Here is a 17,169-nt window from a genome sequence, read left to right as displayed (position 1 = left end):
TGGTGGAATTCCACGATTGCTTCGTGGTGGGAGGATGTATCGACCTGTACTCTCATCGAGAGTAGTGCTTTCATCAACAGTTTCTGTAACAACATGATCAGTAGTGCTATTCTCTTGAGGTGGATCAGAAATTACCTCGGATGCCTCGGATATCGGTTGAGGCAAGATATTGGAACGTGGTTGAGAGGACTCTGTAGTGATCGAGACCTGCTCGGCGGCAGTGCTAACTGGTTCTGTTGGATCCTCGTTGGAGTAATTTGACTCGGGCACAAACCAACTTAGGTAGTCTACTGTGTTGTATGATTCACTCTCCCCCTGACTACTAAGGTGGTTTTGGTAATAAAACTCGGTTTCCAAGAAGTTGCAATTCATTGTGGTGACCACTCGTTTTGTAGTGGGGTCATAGCATCTATATCCCTTTTGGTTAACCCCGTAGCCCACAAAAACGCATTTGGTAGCACATGGTGACAATTTTGTTCTCTCATGTTTGGGAATATGGACATAAACGGTACACCCAAAAACTTTTGGTTGAAGGCTAAGGTGTGGAGGTATTTTGGTGAGTTTGGAGAGTATGTCAAGAGGGGTTTTTTTGTTTAGGATTTTCGTGGGAAGTCGATTTATGAGGAAGATAGAAGTGGCAATTGCTTCGGGCCAGAAGTGTGTGGGGACTTTAGATTCAAACATCAAGGCTCGGGTTATCTCGAGAATGGTTCTGTTTTTCCTTTCTGCTACCCCATTTTATTCTGGAGTATAGGGGCATGAGGTTTGGTGGATAAGGCCTTTTTCAGTGAAGAAATCTGTCATTTTTTGGTTCACAAATTCTCTCCCATTATCGGATCGAAGAGTTTTATCGTGGTTTGGAATTGGGTTTGGATAAGGTTAAAAAACAGAATGAATTTATCGACTACGTCAGACTTGTGTTTTAGGAAATATATCCATGTCATCCTAGTGCAATCATCTACAAAAATCACAAAATATCGCAAACCATTCCCCCCAACAATAGGTGCAGGACCCCACACATCAGCATGAACAAGGGAAAAAACAGAATTCATACGAGTATTTGAAGGTTTAAACGATTGTCTGTGGCTCTTGGCCAAAACACAAGTCTCACAATTAAAATCTTTTGGAATAGAGAGTTTAGGGAAAAGTAAACTAAAATAACCAGGGGAAGGGTGTCCCAGTCGTTGGTGCCAAAGCCAAATCTCTCTTTTCGTGGACCCGTGAGCCAGCATCGCACTGCCTTGTTGAGCTATCTCATCCACGTAGTAGAGTCCTTGGCTCTCAGTGCCACGCCCAAGTATCTTCCTCGTCCGAATATCCTGCAAAATACAGAAGTCGGGGTGCATCAGCAATGTACAGTTCAATTCTTTAGTTACATGGCTAATGGACATCAATCTCTGAGACAAAGTAGTAACATAGAGACAATTTGATAATCTCAAAGTCGGGGATATTTCAATCGTGCCTGCCCCAGCTACGGTAATCAATTCACCACTAGCAGTCTGTATGTATGTTTTAGTGATATTACTGAAACTAACAAAATCACTCTTATTTGGTGTCATGGTGTCGGTTGCTCCACAATCAAATATCCATCCCTTTTTCTCATCCCCATTATCCCGTTTTACTGTAAATGCAGCGAAAATATGGTCCAAAGGCTCAAATCGATTTTTCAATGGGATAGGACTAATTTGCACAGTTTTTGAACAATCAGGGGGTTTTTCACAATAATCTATAATCTGGGGGCAATGATGTAACATATCATATTTCTGGGGTCCATTTTGCAATTTAAAATATGTTTGAGGGCTTGCATGCAAGACATGGGGTACTGGGCGTAATTTAGAACAGTCCAGGGGAGGTTTATGTGAATTGTGGTGTTTTTGGGGTATAAGCATGAAATATGGGTTAGGGTTCTCAACCCCTAACCCGTTACCTCCAAAAGCTGCGCCGTCTTCCCCTTGCCTGCTCCTTGATTTGCCGGCGCCGATTACTCCTCCACCGCTCCCGCCTCCGCTGGGAGCTTCTGGTTCATCCCTTTGTTTCCCCCGTCCGACTATGTCGCGATTTCCAGCCGGTTTAACCATTTCTTCACCGGCGGATATTCCGACCACCATTCTTGCTTTAGCCGTTTGTCTCTCTTCCCACCACTCGGGATATCCGTGCAATTGGAAGCACGTTTCACGCGTGTGTTTTTGCATTCCACAGTGGGAACACCACAATCTTGATTTGTCCACCGGTTTGTTCCCCGGGCGGTGAGCGGTGGTGGTTTGCCTCGGGGGTCCATTTCGGTGACCACCTGGTCGATGTCCTTGAGTCGCCAGTCCATGTCCGATCCCCTGCGCATCTCCTCCTCCGTGACCGTGGGTCACCTGGTTTGGGGATTCCGGTGGCCCTAGCCGTCGTCGGGCCGCCTCCTTTTTAACCCACCCATAGGCAGTTTCTAGATGAGGGGGCGATACTTCTTTGAGGATGTCTCGCCGGACTCCATCGTGTTCATCATTTAGTCCCGCGAGAAATCTGAGTAACCTCTTGGTGTTGGTGTAGACTCTGAACTGGTTCACGCCTCTCTCACAGCAATCGACCGGTTGCTTTTGGCACCGATCAATATTGATCCACATTCCGTGGATTTTGCGGTAATATGTCTCTAAATCCATATTCCTCTGTTTGATTGTATCTGCCTTATCTTCCAGGTCGTAAACAAGGTAGAGGTCGGCCTCACTCTCGTAAGTGGTGGCTAGGCTGTCCCAAATCGCCTTGGCCGATTGGTGATGAGCGAAGTCAGCAATAATATCGTTCTCGATGTTATCCACAATCCAGGAGAAAACGATCAAGTCCGTCTCCTCCCAATCGTCGTACTCCTTGCTCCCTGGCAATGGTGGAGTTGGCTTTCCGGTTATATGGGAGTAGCCTCCCCTGCTCCCAATCGCGACTTTCATCAGCCGCGACCATAAAGGGTAATTTCCCCCATTGAGTTTGAACGCTACTGTCACGTTCTTACTCGCTCGTATCTTGTTGCTTGATGACTCTGTCTCTGTTGCTGGTTTTGTGTTGTCGTCTGACATGTTTTTGGTATGATTTGAATTGGTTGCTCACTGATTTTGTTGATTTGGCCGGGATTGGTATGGGCAATGATGAAGTAACAATCTGAGCCTTAGTTCTAACACTGCTCTGAAGCCATGATAAAATAGGTTTAAGACAAGGTTTTGGGGAAGAATTTCATTCGATCTTATTTAATAAGGAGCAGCTATACACGCCCTTTTATAGGCTTTACAAGCATAATACAATTAAGGTAAGTTTCATTACCCTAAACCTAATTCCATATACATGGTAAATATCAAATGCTAATCTTTCTATTAATTGTGATTGTAGGAAAATCAGCCCATTGATTCTTCGTGATCTTTTCCTTCCAACAATTATAACTACTCCATAAATATTTAATTACTACCTAAATCATTAAAAAATAAAAATCCAATCCCTCCACCTCCATATAAATATTGTGACGCATCGCATCAAAGAGCAAGAGTTCTTTTCCAGCATGAATTCCTCTTTACATTCTTCCTCTCCCACAAAAATATTAAAATCAATCCCGTAATCATAAATTCTTCCCCAAAAATCTCCCTAAAAACTAAATCAACAACAACAACAACAAAAAAATCATCCTTTCCCCCTAAAATCGATTGAAATCAATGGACACAGCTTCTTCCCCAACGTCGTCGCCGGAGATTCCAAAGCGGCAGCGGCGCCGGCATCCTGAGAAGCCCTACCGAGGCATTCGGATGCGCAAGTGGGGGAAGTGGGTGGCGGAGAACAAGCGCTCCAGAATCTGGCTCGGCTCCTACTCCTCCCCCGTCGCGGCGGCGCGTGCCTACGACACCGCCCTATTCCACCTCCGCGCGCCTCAATTTCCCCGATTTCGTCGCTAAGGACGCCGCTGACGGCCTATCCGCCGCCGCGATCAGGAAAAAGGTCGGCGCAAGAGTCGACGCGATGCAAACTGGATCGGGCAGGGCCTTGGAGAAGCCCGATTTGAATGAGTTCCCAGCCCGGAGACCTCGGAGGAGAATTGAATTAGTCTGATTATGGTTTTTGGTATGGGATTTTTTTTTAATATTCGCAGGAAAATCAATTGTTCGGTTTATACTTTACATAAAGAAAAGAAATTTTATAAGAATTAGGGAATTTCGTTTATACTTTACACCAATGGAATGCAAGTTTGTACTTTAGGGAAATAACTATTGATGTGTCCAAATTAATCGAAGTGTGATCAATAATTTGGTCCCTTTTTTTTATTGAAAAAGGGAATAGTACTTTGTACGTGCAAGAATTCTCTGTTCCATTGAGTGTGTGATGGATGGCCTACTATAGTGGGTTGGAGATAGATAGGGAGCAACTTGATGAGAGGATAAGGTAGGCAAGTTTAGAAATATTACGAGTATTCCTTATACTTTATCATATTCACTTCTTTTAATTCTGGAATCATCATAAAAGTTTTATGTAAAATTAATAAAAAAATTTAAAATATAATTAAATTAGTATTAATACATTGTGAGATTCAACTTATTAATAGTATAATGATGATTTTTTTAACACAAGACTATCCTATAAATAAAAATGGAAAAAAACAAGAGTATAGAAATGAAGAAGTCATTAATATTTATAATAAAAATTAATGAAATATAAATTTTATTTGATAATAATTTTATTATAAAACATGAATAAAAAAAGTTGGTAAAACAAAAATCTATTGAACTGGATTTCTTTTATAATTCGGAGCTAGTCCAAGTCCAACTTAGACCCACTTAGTAAGTGGGTTTGAGCACAAAGCATATAATTGGAGACATGAGACCAATCTTTGCATCTGAAAAGTGAAAACACTAAAACATATCCTTGTTCCAGAACAAACTGTCCTTCGATGAGAAGTGAGAACATTGAATGGCACATCCTCATTTATGAAGTATGATGTTCATGTCTCTATGTATATATTATCCTAATTAATTTTAAATATATATAGAACGTAAAATTATTTAGAAATAGTTCAATATATGACACCATTAAATATTGTTACTTATTTTGTCAACTGATTGACATTGTGTTGACATATTCTATTGACGATATTTATCTCTGTTGATATCAAATTTTAAAATCTAACGGTCAAAATCATAGTATGTAAGTTTTACAATATATAGAGTTTGCATTTGATTATACAAACCTAAATATTGTACAAACTCCAAACTATGATCTGGACCGTTAGAAAATGTCAACACATCACCAACCGTTGACAATGTGTTGACATTTTTTGTTGCTATTATTTTATCATCTATTGACATTTTTTAACGATTCAGATCATAATTTGGAGTTTGTACAATATTTAGAGTTTGCATTTGATTACATTCAGAATGTACATATATCATCTTTTCCAAAAGATAACCACATATCTTGGAATAACATAAAGGTCATATTTATAGCCTTATATCATCTTTTCCAAAAGATAACCACATATCTTGGAATAACATAAAGGTCATATTTATAGCCTTATATCATCTTTTCCAAAAGATAACCACATATCTTGGAATAACATAAAGGTCATATTTATAGCCTTATATCATCTTTTCCAAAAGATAACCACATATCTTGGAATAACATAAAGGTCATATTTATAGCCTTATATGAGTTTATGAACTTCAAAATAAATAAAAGTATTCAATCGTAACTACTTAAATTAATATTGGAAAAAAGGTTAAGTCAAAACTAATTTATTCAAAGGGAAGTGTTATATTGATGACTCAATATTTAATTGTTAACTACAATTAAATAATATAGCCCTTAGATATTCAAATCAAGGGTCTAGATTATCAGCCCCGGAATGTCAATACGATAAAAAAAACGTCAATAAGGGAATTAAGGTCAATTTACAATAAATTAGTTGTAACTAACTTTTGAAAAATATTCCATAACTTTAAAACGCATATAACTTTCTCAATTTAAATTATTTTTTCGCACAACATATATAAAATTAAAGATAATTTCATAAGGATTCTAACGATGTCTCACTTGCATATGTTCCGATGTCAAAATTAGAAAAAAATTTCAAAAAATTTCAATTTTTTCGTACAGCAACAAATGTCAACATAGTATATAAAATATGTCAATATAATACATGTAGAATGTCATTCTTAAAGCAATGTGTTGACATAAGCAATGTGTTGATATTTTCAAAATAATATATTGACATTTTCATCCAAAACTCTAATTTGGTAGTTTTTTTATCTTTTTCGATTTAATTAATAAAAACTAAAATTACATATGACAAATTTTAGACCACTAGATTTCTAAAATCAGTCTTAAATCAATAGAGAGTGAGTTAGCAATTGATTACTCCCTTTTATTCAATTAAATGATAAGGCTCGAACTTTATATATAAGATTATAAGATATAATCATATAAGAGTAGACGAGATATTAGTGTGGATACCAAATTTTTTTTTGGTTTCATTAGTGGATACCAATTTAACCAAATTAATGGAACAGAATGCATTCATTAAACTATAAATGAGTATTCCGATAAATAAATATTTTAAGAAAATAAATAAATAGTACTCCAGTAAATAAAAAGTGATTGGCAAAGCATCTAAATATTCTAGATAAGCACCAGCATGCCGCAGAAAAGCACAAACAGAACAGATCATGTGTGAGCTGACAAATCAGTCCTTCCCTAAATATAAAGTGGGCTTATCAATAAATGATTAATGAAAAATGATAAACTGAGCCATGCATTCACTTGTGATTTTCTTTTCGAAGAATTATAAATTGATTCTTGGTAGGAAAGGTAGTCTTCATTTCAATCGCATACTTCTTTTTTAATTTTTATATTCTAAATTTTTAGTTCAAAATAAAATTATCAAAAAAAGATCACATTTTTAATTTTAATATTTTTATTATATTATATTATATTATAAAAAGTGACCGAGCCTCGTCAAACTTCTCTGTGAGAGGACGAGTACTCCCCCGTCAACAAAAAAACAACATAATTCTAAAAAGCAACAAAAAAAGCATAATAGTAGTAAATAATAAAATCAGTCATCCTTGCCGCTGGTACCCTTCTCGTCCTCCACATTGCTCTCGTCCTTGCTCTCCTTGTCGTTGATGTTCTCCTCTTCGGCATTCCCCTCCTCGCTTTCCCCCACATCTTGATACTCCTCTTCTTTCAACAAGTCTTTGATTTCCACGAGGTCCTTTCCATCTTTCTCCAGATTTGATATAGCTCTTTTCTCTGCCTCATCCTTGTCTAGGCCTAAGTCTTGATCGGTAATTTTTAGTCTAGCTCTATCGATGTCATTGTAACCACCATACATGAAATCCTCATCATCTTCTAGATGAACTTCTTTAAATTCTCCTTCTGAATCATTATCACTCTCATTTTGATTATCATTATTATAATTTTCATCCACATATTCTTCTTCAGAATCAGACATATCGAATAATAGTTTTATTTTATTTTTTGTTGAAGTATGTGGCCTATATATACCTATTTTTTTTATCTAGTATGTTTTTCCTATTCTTTCGTCTAAAAGCTTCTTTAGCTCATGTACTATGTTGTTCTAGTCTTACTGTTATGAGACATCTAGTATGTCTTTCGAGTCTTGTATAAATTTTCTAGTCTTATTCCATTTTCTAGATGTATTTCAAATTAAAATAAGTGACATGGTGATCAATTATATCAAAATGGACATAAGCTATATTAAATTGTGATTTAGAGTGCTTAATAATGTTGTATTAACCGGTGGACATGAAGCTGCCAAAATTATTTTGTGCTCTTCCGTTTCTCTCTCCTGGTTAGGTGATGGATTTCACTGTCATAATTAGGGGCGAGAAAAAAAACTGAAAAACGAATATCCGGACTGAACCAAACCGAAATTTTGAAATTTGGTTCGGTTTAGAAATACAAAAATTTTAGTTTTTCGGTTCAGTTTGGTTCGGTTTGTTCGGTTTTTTCATATAATTTCAGTTTTTTCGGTTTAGTTCGGTTTTTAAAATTCGGTTTTCGATTTTTTGGGTTCGGTTCGGTTTTAGTTTTGAACTAAATTCGGTTTGGGCAAAAAATTGAACCGAAACCCGAATGCTCACCTCTAGTCATAATGCCATTAGATAAATATTAGTACTAACATTTTACAAATGCCATAATTTATTTTCATAATTCAATTGTTAAATTAAATCATAATTATGCATCATGCTCTAAAAAATACTCTACAATCTTTTACATGATAGGCAGTTAAGATAAAATATAGGACCAAAATCATAAAATGGGCATATGTTCAGGACCAGTTTTGACCTTTACTCTATAATAAAATGTTATTATTTAAGGAATGATCTATAAGATTTAACACATGTTAGAATTTCATTTGGTCGCATGTTTAAATTTCAACTATATGATAGTAATACAATACAAAGAATTGAAGATCTATTTCCATATATAAATAGTTGTTTCTTTTTTTCAACAGATCAAACTTACCAAGGGCCCAGTCACTATCGATCTCTCTATATAAAGAAGCAGAGTTTAGGTTTTATGCGTTTAGGTTTTCTTTACAATTTCTTTTACTCCACGTTATAGTTTTCACAAAATATTGTTTCCTTTACAAAGAATAGAGAATAAATTGATGAACGGAACCGATTTAAACCGGCAACCCTTCAAATATATGAAAACGGAAAAGAAACAGGTTAGCTTTTTCTTAATTTTAAATCATGTATATATATTGAGTGTTGTTAATTAAAGTGTTTGATTATATACAGTGTGGTGAGGGAGTTGTTGACAGAATAAGTGAATTACCTGATGAGATCATATACATCATACTCTCTTTTCTAAAGGTGAGGGCAGCTGCGGCCACTAGCCTTCTTTCTCACCGATGGTTGGGTTTGTGGAAGCACACTTATCATCTCAGATTTAACGACACTAGTCGCTCTTGCAACATAAAAACCGAGCATGCTTCATGGGATGCGGAGACGTGCAAGAATGTCAAATTGGTGAATTCGGTCCTGAAATCGCATCAATCGCCTTTCCTCAACCTTTTCATGATCCATTTTTACATAAACAAGTCAGCACAAAGCATAGTCGCCAAATGGCTCGAATTTGTGTGGTCGAGACAAGTTAAGAGTTTGGATTTAGACTTGTGTTGTGTGAGTGAAAATAATGCAGTTGTGTTAGGAGATTCGCTGGGAGAGATGAAACCTATGAAATATCTCCAGACTTTGTATTTTACTAACATTAAAGTGAGTGGTGAAGACATCGCCTTGTTCTTAAAAAACTGCCCTATTCTGAGGAAATTGGATATAACAGATTCTTCTTTGACGTCAGATGCTCATGTCTCCGGCACAGCCCTCATGTTGGAGGATCTTCGAATAAGTCGATGCAACATTAGGGAATCCGTTATTAACATTGATTCTGCTCTAAATCTCTCAATAGTTGTTGTTGATGCAAAACCGGAGCAACTATGGTTCAACAATGTTCCAAGACTTGCTCTAGCAAATCTTCGAATCGCAAGTCCAAGATATAGAATGCAACATTTTTTATCTGCAGTATCTTGCTTTACTTCCCAACTCCAAAAACTTCTGCTGTATCTCACATACCCTAAGGTTTGATTAAATGTTTTTTTTTTCTTAGGTAACAAACTATTTATATATTGATAATGTTGATGGTTCATTGGTTGTCTGAATTTGGCAGAAGCTTTTGAGGAAAGGGTTTCCTCAGATGCCTAATCTCAAAGTGTTGATCATTAGAGAGAGCTCAGCGTATGAGCACGGATGTCTCTTGCCGATAACATCTGTAATATCGGCATGTCCTCGTCTTCAGAGATTCTCGATCGTGGTTGGTATATTAATGTTGTCTATAATCGAAGTTTGGTCAAATTCTGGTAGTAAAGTAGCATGCATGCGTAATAAGTTTAAGGAATGTGATATGTTTTGCATGCTAACTTGGCTTGTTGCATATATGTATGTATGCAGTTTCTTGAGAATGTTAAATATGCAACACCAGGTGTTGAAAGATGTCCACACCAACAGCTCAATACAGCAAGCTTTCGAGGGTCTTGTGCGACCAATATCATCAAATCGGTGACATATTTTTCAGATAGTTGCGATGCATTTCAGAAAACAAATACTTGTGCTCCGCTTATGAGCAAGGCCGAGGTACGAGCTCACATGGACCACCTGAAACAACTTCAGGTCGAATTATCTGATCAAGTTCTACTCGAGTTTTTCAAGTTTAAGAAAAGAATCCGCTAGAGAGGAATTTGAATGGAAAAGTACTATTTATGTAGCATTAGCTAATGGTTCAAAAGCAAATTTGAAGATGGCCTATCCTCTTTATATGTTGTGGGAAAGGAGGCGTCGTATGTTTATTTTACCATACAATAATTCTTTTTAATTTGATGTATGTATTGTGAATACTGGGCCTCACTTAATTAGTTTGATATTAGTTTAAATTAGTTAGGAGAAATTATAATGCTATGCCTTTGCAGCAAGGAGAAGTTGTTATTTTTTTTATGTATATCAGTATATGCGTCATGGAATACTGGGCACAAATAATGGACACTCTAGACCTGTCTCTTTTAAGACACCTATATAAAACCAAATAATGGAGTATCAGATTTTCAAAACAGATCGCTTTCCAATCCGCACTTTCTACTCTGCCGTACCTTAGAAATAGAAATATGTAGGTATGCAAGAATTTCTACTGTGATGCTTTTGGTGATATTGTTAAAAGCAACATTGTTTTATATAGATAAAAAAAATTTAATAGCTAGCTTTGTGATTTATTAACAAAATTTCAAGATTACAATGACTAGAATTTGATAAAATTTCATGATTTAAATGACTATTAAATGATCTAACATAAAATTACAATCAAAACAAATATCACATCCTTCACATGAACAAAAATCCGAAAATTCAATGCTGTACTATTACATCACATAAAAATGCATTAGTACTAATATAAAAACTTAATGCAGTAGCTTCTAAGTTCCAACCGAAGTTGAACTTGAAACTGGAGTTGAACTTGTAGAGATAATTGGGCTTCAAATTGTTTGTTGTCCTCACTGATAAGCGAAGTGGGATTTTTTATTTTTTGAAATGCACCACTTTCTTCAATATACGTCAGCGATTGGATGATATTTGTCGCACAAGATCCTTTAAAAAACATTTTGTATATTTTTTCATATGTTGCGTCTTTGGCATTGTAAGGACACTGCACACACATATGTAAGAAAATATGACATTGAGAAGATAAGTATACTAAAAATATATATACCTACCATGAAAATGAAGCACTGAAGACGAGGACATGCCGATATCACATGAGTCACGGCAAAAGACTGGTATGCTCAACGAACAATTCTTTGAGATTAGGCAGTTGAGGAAACCCTTTCCCCAAAAGCTTGTCGGCGTTGGAACCATGCAAGGTAAGTTTGTGGAGTTGGGAAGTCAAACAGGACAATGTAGAAGTAAAATCGTGCATTGTATATCTTGGGCCTGTTACTCTAAAACTTGCCTCAGTAAGTCTTGGAACATTCTTGAACCGCAGTTGCCCCCGTCCTGCCTCGACACAAACTATAGACAGATTTGGAACAAAAATGTTAATTACACCGGATTCCAAATTTCCTCAGGGAAGGGCAATTTTTTAGGAACAAGGAAATGTCTTCGCCCCTTAATTTCGACAAATTCTGGAGATATTTCATTGGTCTCATCTCTCCCACCAAATCTTCTAACACAACTACATGCTTAAAACTTTCACACCGGAAGTTCAAATCCAAGCTCGACTTGTCTCGACCACACAAATGCGAGCCATTTGGTGACTGCGCTTTGTGCTGACTTGTTTACATAGAAATTAAGCCTAAAGTGTTTCAGGAAGAGGCCTTGATGCGATTCAAGAACAGAATTCACCATTTTGACATGCTTGCACGTCCCCACATCCCATGAATCGTGCTCTGTATCACTCCGTATTCGGTAGAGATCATCAGTGTCGAAAAACTCGAGATAAGCAGTGTGCTTCCACAAATCCATCCATCGGGATGAAAGAAGGCTAGTGGAAACAACATCTCTAAGGCCATCCACAACGCTGTTCCTATACCGTTCATAAACCGTTCCTTAAACTACTATTTGCGGGCCCCACTATACTTTTTTACTCCATTCCTTAACTAAGGAACGGAACCTGCAACCCTCCGTTCCTTAACCGTTCCTTAAATTACTATTCATTCAATTTCATTTTTTTTTATTTCCAACTCAATTCAATTAAAAAACACACTATAATAAAAAAACAAACACACTTTATTAAAAAACACACAACATTAAAACAAAGTTACAACTTAAACTTAAAAAAATAAAAAGCACACAATTAAAATCCTAAAAAAATAAAAATACACAATTTTAATAATTTCATCCGCCAAAGTTTGCCCTAATGTGCTCAATTAGATCCTGTTGGAGTTGGGTGTGTGCGCTAGAGTCGCGTGTCCTTGCACGAATAGATAACTGTTCTTGTATAGACGGATGCGCTCCACTTCGAGGCGAACTACTTGCGGTTGAGCTTCCGGGGGATTCGGGGTCGAACCAATTTCCCGCCTCGGGTCCTTCATCTTAGACAATCATGTTGTGTAAGATTATGCACGTATACATGATGTCGACCATTTTCTCCATGAACCACGTACGAGCCGGGGCTTTGATGATGTTGAAGCGCGCTTGGAGAACCCCGAACGCCCTCTCCACATCCTTGCGAGCGGCCTCCTGCTTCTGCGCAAAAAGAGCCTGCTTTGGGTTCGCAGACCCACTGGACGTCTTCACGAAGGTAGGCCACTTCGAGTAGATGCCATCGGCGAGATAGTACCCCATTTTATAAAGCCGGTTGTTGGCGACGAAGTTGATGGCCGGCGCTTTACCATCCAAAACTTCGGTCAAGAGGTCGGACTGGTGGAGCACGTTTACGTCGTTGTTTGACCCGGGAACCCCGAAGTACGCATGCCAGATCCAAAGGCGGTAGTCAGCAACGGCCTCGAGTATAACGGTTGGGTGGGTGCCTTTGTGGCCGCTGGTGTAGGACCCCTTCCACGCCACCGGGCAATTCTTCCATTGCTAGTGCATGCAATCGACGCTGCCTAGCATCCCTGGGAATCCGTGCACTGTTTCGTGAAGGTCGAGCAGGAACTGACAATCGGTCGTGCTTGGCCTCCGGAGAAATTCGTCAGTGAAGGCTGCCCGGACGCCTTTGCAGAATTTGAGCAAGCACATTCGCGTATTCGCCCAGTGCTGTCTCCGATGTGGAGGTATTCGTCGAACATGTCGGCCGTTTGTCCAGTCGCAAGCTGGCGGATTGCTGCAGTACATTTCTGCAGCGTCGTGTGGCTGGGACGGCCGACCGCGTCGAACCCTTCCTGGAAGAAATCTTCCCGGGCTGCCAAAGTATTGGCGATGTGGAGAAATAACGGTTTCCCCATGCGGAAACGGCGACGGAAGTACGTATCTCCCCAAACCGGGTTATCGCAGAAGTAGTCGCGTACTAACCTTGCTGCGGCTTCCTCCCGGTTACGATGGATGTACGTACGGGAGCGTCGTTGGGGCGGCGCGGCTTCTTCCGCCTCCCGTCGTCGATCTTATTCAAGTGATTGTTCTAATATTTGACGCATTTGTTCAAAAGGAGCCATTAGTTTGATTAAATTTGGGAGAAGAAAAACAGAGTTGATTTGAGATGAAAATTGGGGTGGAAATAGAGAGGATTTGAGAGGAATAGATGTGTGTTTGTGAGTGAAGTGAGTATGAAATAGGAGTATTTATAGAGTAAATAAATTAAAAATAAATAAATAAACGGCAAAAAAAAACGGTAACAATACCGTTGCAAAAAAAATTTTTATTAAATTCGAATTTTAAAAAAAATCGAATTATTGCGTCACCGTGACGACGCCCACTCGCGGGGCAGCGAGTGGGCGTCACGCGTCGAATGGGAGGCCGCCACGTCGCCTCGGCGCGTGGCGGAACGTGTCGTGCCGCGTCTCAGGGAACGGCACCCGGCACGGCACCGGCACGGAATGGCGATGACACGGGCGGCTGCAACGCGTGCCGCCGCGGTTCCGTTTCTCCGGAACGAAATAAGGCACCGCAACGCACGCGTTGCGGGTGCTCTAAAGGGTAGGAATGAGTGAATAGTGAAGATGACGTCATCAGGTAACTCACTTATCCTGTCGGCCCTAAACCCTAAACCCTATATCAATACAATCAAACACCTTAATTACCAACACTAATCATGAATATTTTCATTTGAGTTACAAAAAGTTAACCTCTTTCTTTTGCTTCTTCATACAGGGTTGCTGGTTTGATTCAATTTCATCCTTGAACGCTTGGTTTGATTCGATTTCATCCTTGAACGCAGAAGGGTAAAAGAACTTGTAAAGAAAACCGAAAACCATGATTTTGGAATTGGGGGTGCAAAAAGGAGTGAATTCGTGTATTAGGGTTAGGAATTTTTTATTTGCAAATATGTGAAGAATAATTATAGTGGTGATTTTTAAGGATCAAATCAATGATTTATTTCCTAATGTAAATAATAGGAGTGGCGAATAAGCAATGGAATATTATACTAACATGGGTCATATGATTTTTATTTATTGAATACAAATTTAAAATAATTAAAAAAATTAAGAAAGTAATATTATTATATGCACTTCCCAAAAAAAGGAATGTATTACAAATATGATTAATAATTTAGTTGCATAAATAATTATATCTATAAATATTCATTACAAAAATTTAATTATACCGCAATAAATTTGATCTACAAACCAATTAAAAAAAGTATACCTTTAAAATCTAAATTATATAAGTATCTATTATAATGACTCAACTACTTTGGCACAACCCAAAAGAAATAAAAATTGTTGATTAGTATGGTTTGTTGACATGAATTTATTTTAAATTTTATTATATTTAAATAAAAAAAGTAATAACAATAATATTTATAAAATAATAAATAATATGATATATTAAGAAGATTGATGAAAGCATAATCAAATACTCCATACCTTTAAAATTATAAATTATAGTAAGTATTTATTAGTATAATTTTTTTTAACAAACTAAATTTTTCAATAAATGATTATCATATAATAAGTTTATATATTTGAAGGACGGAGGTAGTATATACTCCCTTCATCTCACTCAAGATGTCCACATTTACTTTTTAGTTTATCTCACTCAAGATGTCCATTTTCTATAATTGGAAATAAATTCATCTCTCATATCTCCTTATTAAAATTTTCAACTACATTTTTCTCTTTACTTACTTCACCTAACAACTCCTAAAATTCCATGTCACTAAAAAATGTGGACATTTTGAGTGGGACGGTAGAAGTACCAAATTTATTTGTTAATGAGAATGGAAAACAATGTGTAAAACATCATGTTGTAATCTAATTATAGAGACACAACTAATTGAGGAATTGCAAAGGATTATAATGTGATTATATATAATTTGAAAATTTTAATCAAAGAAACCGAACATCAAGTACTAATTGTCTATCAATGAAAATTCTGTTTTCACAAATTACTATCACAGCATAAACATATTGTTAGTGAATGAGAATTCTCTCTTCACTATTTATCAATGAACTTAAAAAACTTGAGTTGAACTTGATAAGATAATTCGAGTTGAAGATGATGCATATGCTCTCTATGAGCTTGCACATCAGCCTTACTCATAAGCAGAGTACAAGTTTTTTTTTTTGAAATGCATCGCAACAATCCGAAATATAGGTCACTGATTTGATGACGTCAGTCACACAAGACCCTTGAAACTTTAGCATTTCAAGATGTTGGTGTGGACATCTTTCAACATTTGGTGTTGCATTTTCAACATTGTCAAGAAACTGCATACATTCATACATTAAAAAAAGAAACTTTACTAAAAACTTTACGTGATTGGCTGGAATTTGATCAAATTTCGAATATACTATATATTTAGAACAATATACCTACCTCGAACATGAATTCCTTAAGACAAGGGCATGCCGATATTACAGATGTTAGTGGCAAGAGACAACCGTGTTCATACAATGAGCAATCTTTAACGACCAACTCCTTGAGATTAGGCCCCACAAACAAAATAAGACTACCAATGTATATAAGAATAAACAATTAATCTGTGAGTGATGTCTTTGTTACCTTAGGGTATTATGTGAGAGAAAAGCTAAGCTTCTGGAGTTGGGAAGTAATGCAAGACACTGCAGAAGCAAAATGGAGCTAATATATCTTGAACTTTTAATTCCAAAAGTTGCCTCACTAAGTCTTGGAACATTCGGTCTTGCATTGACACTAACTATAGAAATATTTGGAGCAGAAATGTTAATAACGGATCCGTTAACGATGCATCCACTTAATTATCCTAAAATCCTCCAACACGAGGGTTGCACCGGATACATGAACATCAGACGTCAAAGATGATTTTACGATAGACAGTTCCCTCAACAAAGGACAATTTCTTAGGAACCAGGAGATGTCTTCACCACTCACTTTCAGACTTTTCAGATACAATGTCTTGAGATATTTCATAGGTCTCATCTCTCCTACCAAATATCCTAACACAACTGTATGCTTTGGGCTAAAACAACATATGAACTTCAAATTCAATCTCTCAACTTGTCTCGACCACACAAATTCGAGCCACTTGGTTACAGTGCTCTGTGCTGAACTGTTTATGTAAAATTGGACTTTGAACTCTTTCAGGAAAAGGGCTTGATGATATTCAAGGACCGAATTCACCATTTTGACATTCTTGCACGTCGAAGCTTCCCATGAATCGTGCTCTATCAAATTATGTCCACTCCAGAGCACTTTCTAATCTGCAGTTTCTACTGTGATATGCCTTTGAAATAGAAATGTGTAGGTTAGAATTGTACAAAATCATAAATTTTTAGAAAAGGGAAGGATTGGTTAACTCATTCCCAATACAAAAACTAAATATTTTTCACACAGAATGTATGTAACAAAGATAACAGAAATAAAATAATATATTCACAAAATCGAACAAAAGTCGTACAAAAATTGCATAGACATGATGTAAGAATTTGAGAGAAGAGCGACAGATAGGTTTCTTACCATCGATAAGCAAATCCTAATCTTAAATTAATATGGTATGATTATGTAT

The 17,169-nt window shown here is 37.2% G+C and overlaps 2 protein-coding genes across 2 annotated transcripts; one reads left to right on the top strand and one right to left on the bottom strand.

Moving 5' to 3' along the window:
- Positions 1 to 7,066: 7,066 nt before the first annotated feature.
- On the bottom strand, positions 7,067 to 7,465 carry LOC121757928 (acidic leucine-rich nuclear phosphoprotein 32 family member A-like). Its single transcript, XM_042153377.1, has one exon. The coding sequence runs from the start codon at positions 7,463 to 7,465 to the stop codon at positions 7,067 to 7,069; it is 399 nt and encodes a 132-aa protein (XP_042009311.1).
- A 1,221-nt stretch (positions 7,466 to 8,686) lies between these two features.
- LOC121757926 (F-box/LRR-repeat protein At3g26922-like) lies at positions 8,687 to 10,432 on the top strand. The gene is made up of 4 exons (XM_042153376.1): positions 8,687 to 8,707; positions 8,781 to 9,620; positions 9,709 to 9,852; positions 9,990 to 10,432. The coding sequence occupies exons 1-4, from the start codon at positions 8,687 to 8,689 to the stop codon at positions 10,266 to 10,268; spliced, it is 1,284 nt and encodes a 427-aa protein (XP_042009310.1). The 3' UTR covers positions 10,269 to 10,432.
- Positions 10,433 to 17,169: the final 6,737 nt, after the last annotated feature.

Source organism: Salvia splendens, chromosome 12 (genome assembly GCF_004379255.2).
Source record: "Salvia splendens isolate huo1 chromosome 12, SspV2, whole genome shotgun sequence".
NCBI classification, from domain to species: domain Eukaryota; kingdom Viridiplantae; phylum Streptophyta; class Magnoliopsida; order Lamiales; family Lamiaceae; genus Salvia; species Salvia splendens.
Note: the sequence above shows the minus strand (reverse complement) of the source record. Positions and strands in the feature narration are given on the sequence as shown.

Excerpts from the sequence above, each read along its gene's own strand:
- LOC121757928 (XM_042153377.1), bottom strand. The coding sequence starts at position 7,465 with ATGTCTGATTCTGAAGAAGAATATGTGGATGAAAATTATAATAATGAT.
- LOC121757926 (XM_042153376.1), top strand. The coding sequence starts at position 8,687 with ATGAAAACGGAAAAGAAACAG. Across the intron at positions 9,621-9,708 it reads TGTATCTCACATACCCTAAG|AAGCTTTTGAGGAAAGGGTT; the intron begins GTTTGATTAAAT and ends TGAATTTGGCAG. Across the intron at positions 9,853-9,989 it reads TTCAGAGATTCTCGATCGTG|TTTCTTGAGAATGTTAAATA; the intron begins GTTGGTATATTA and ends GTATGTATGCAG.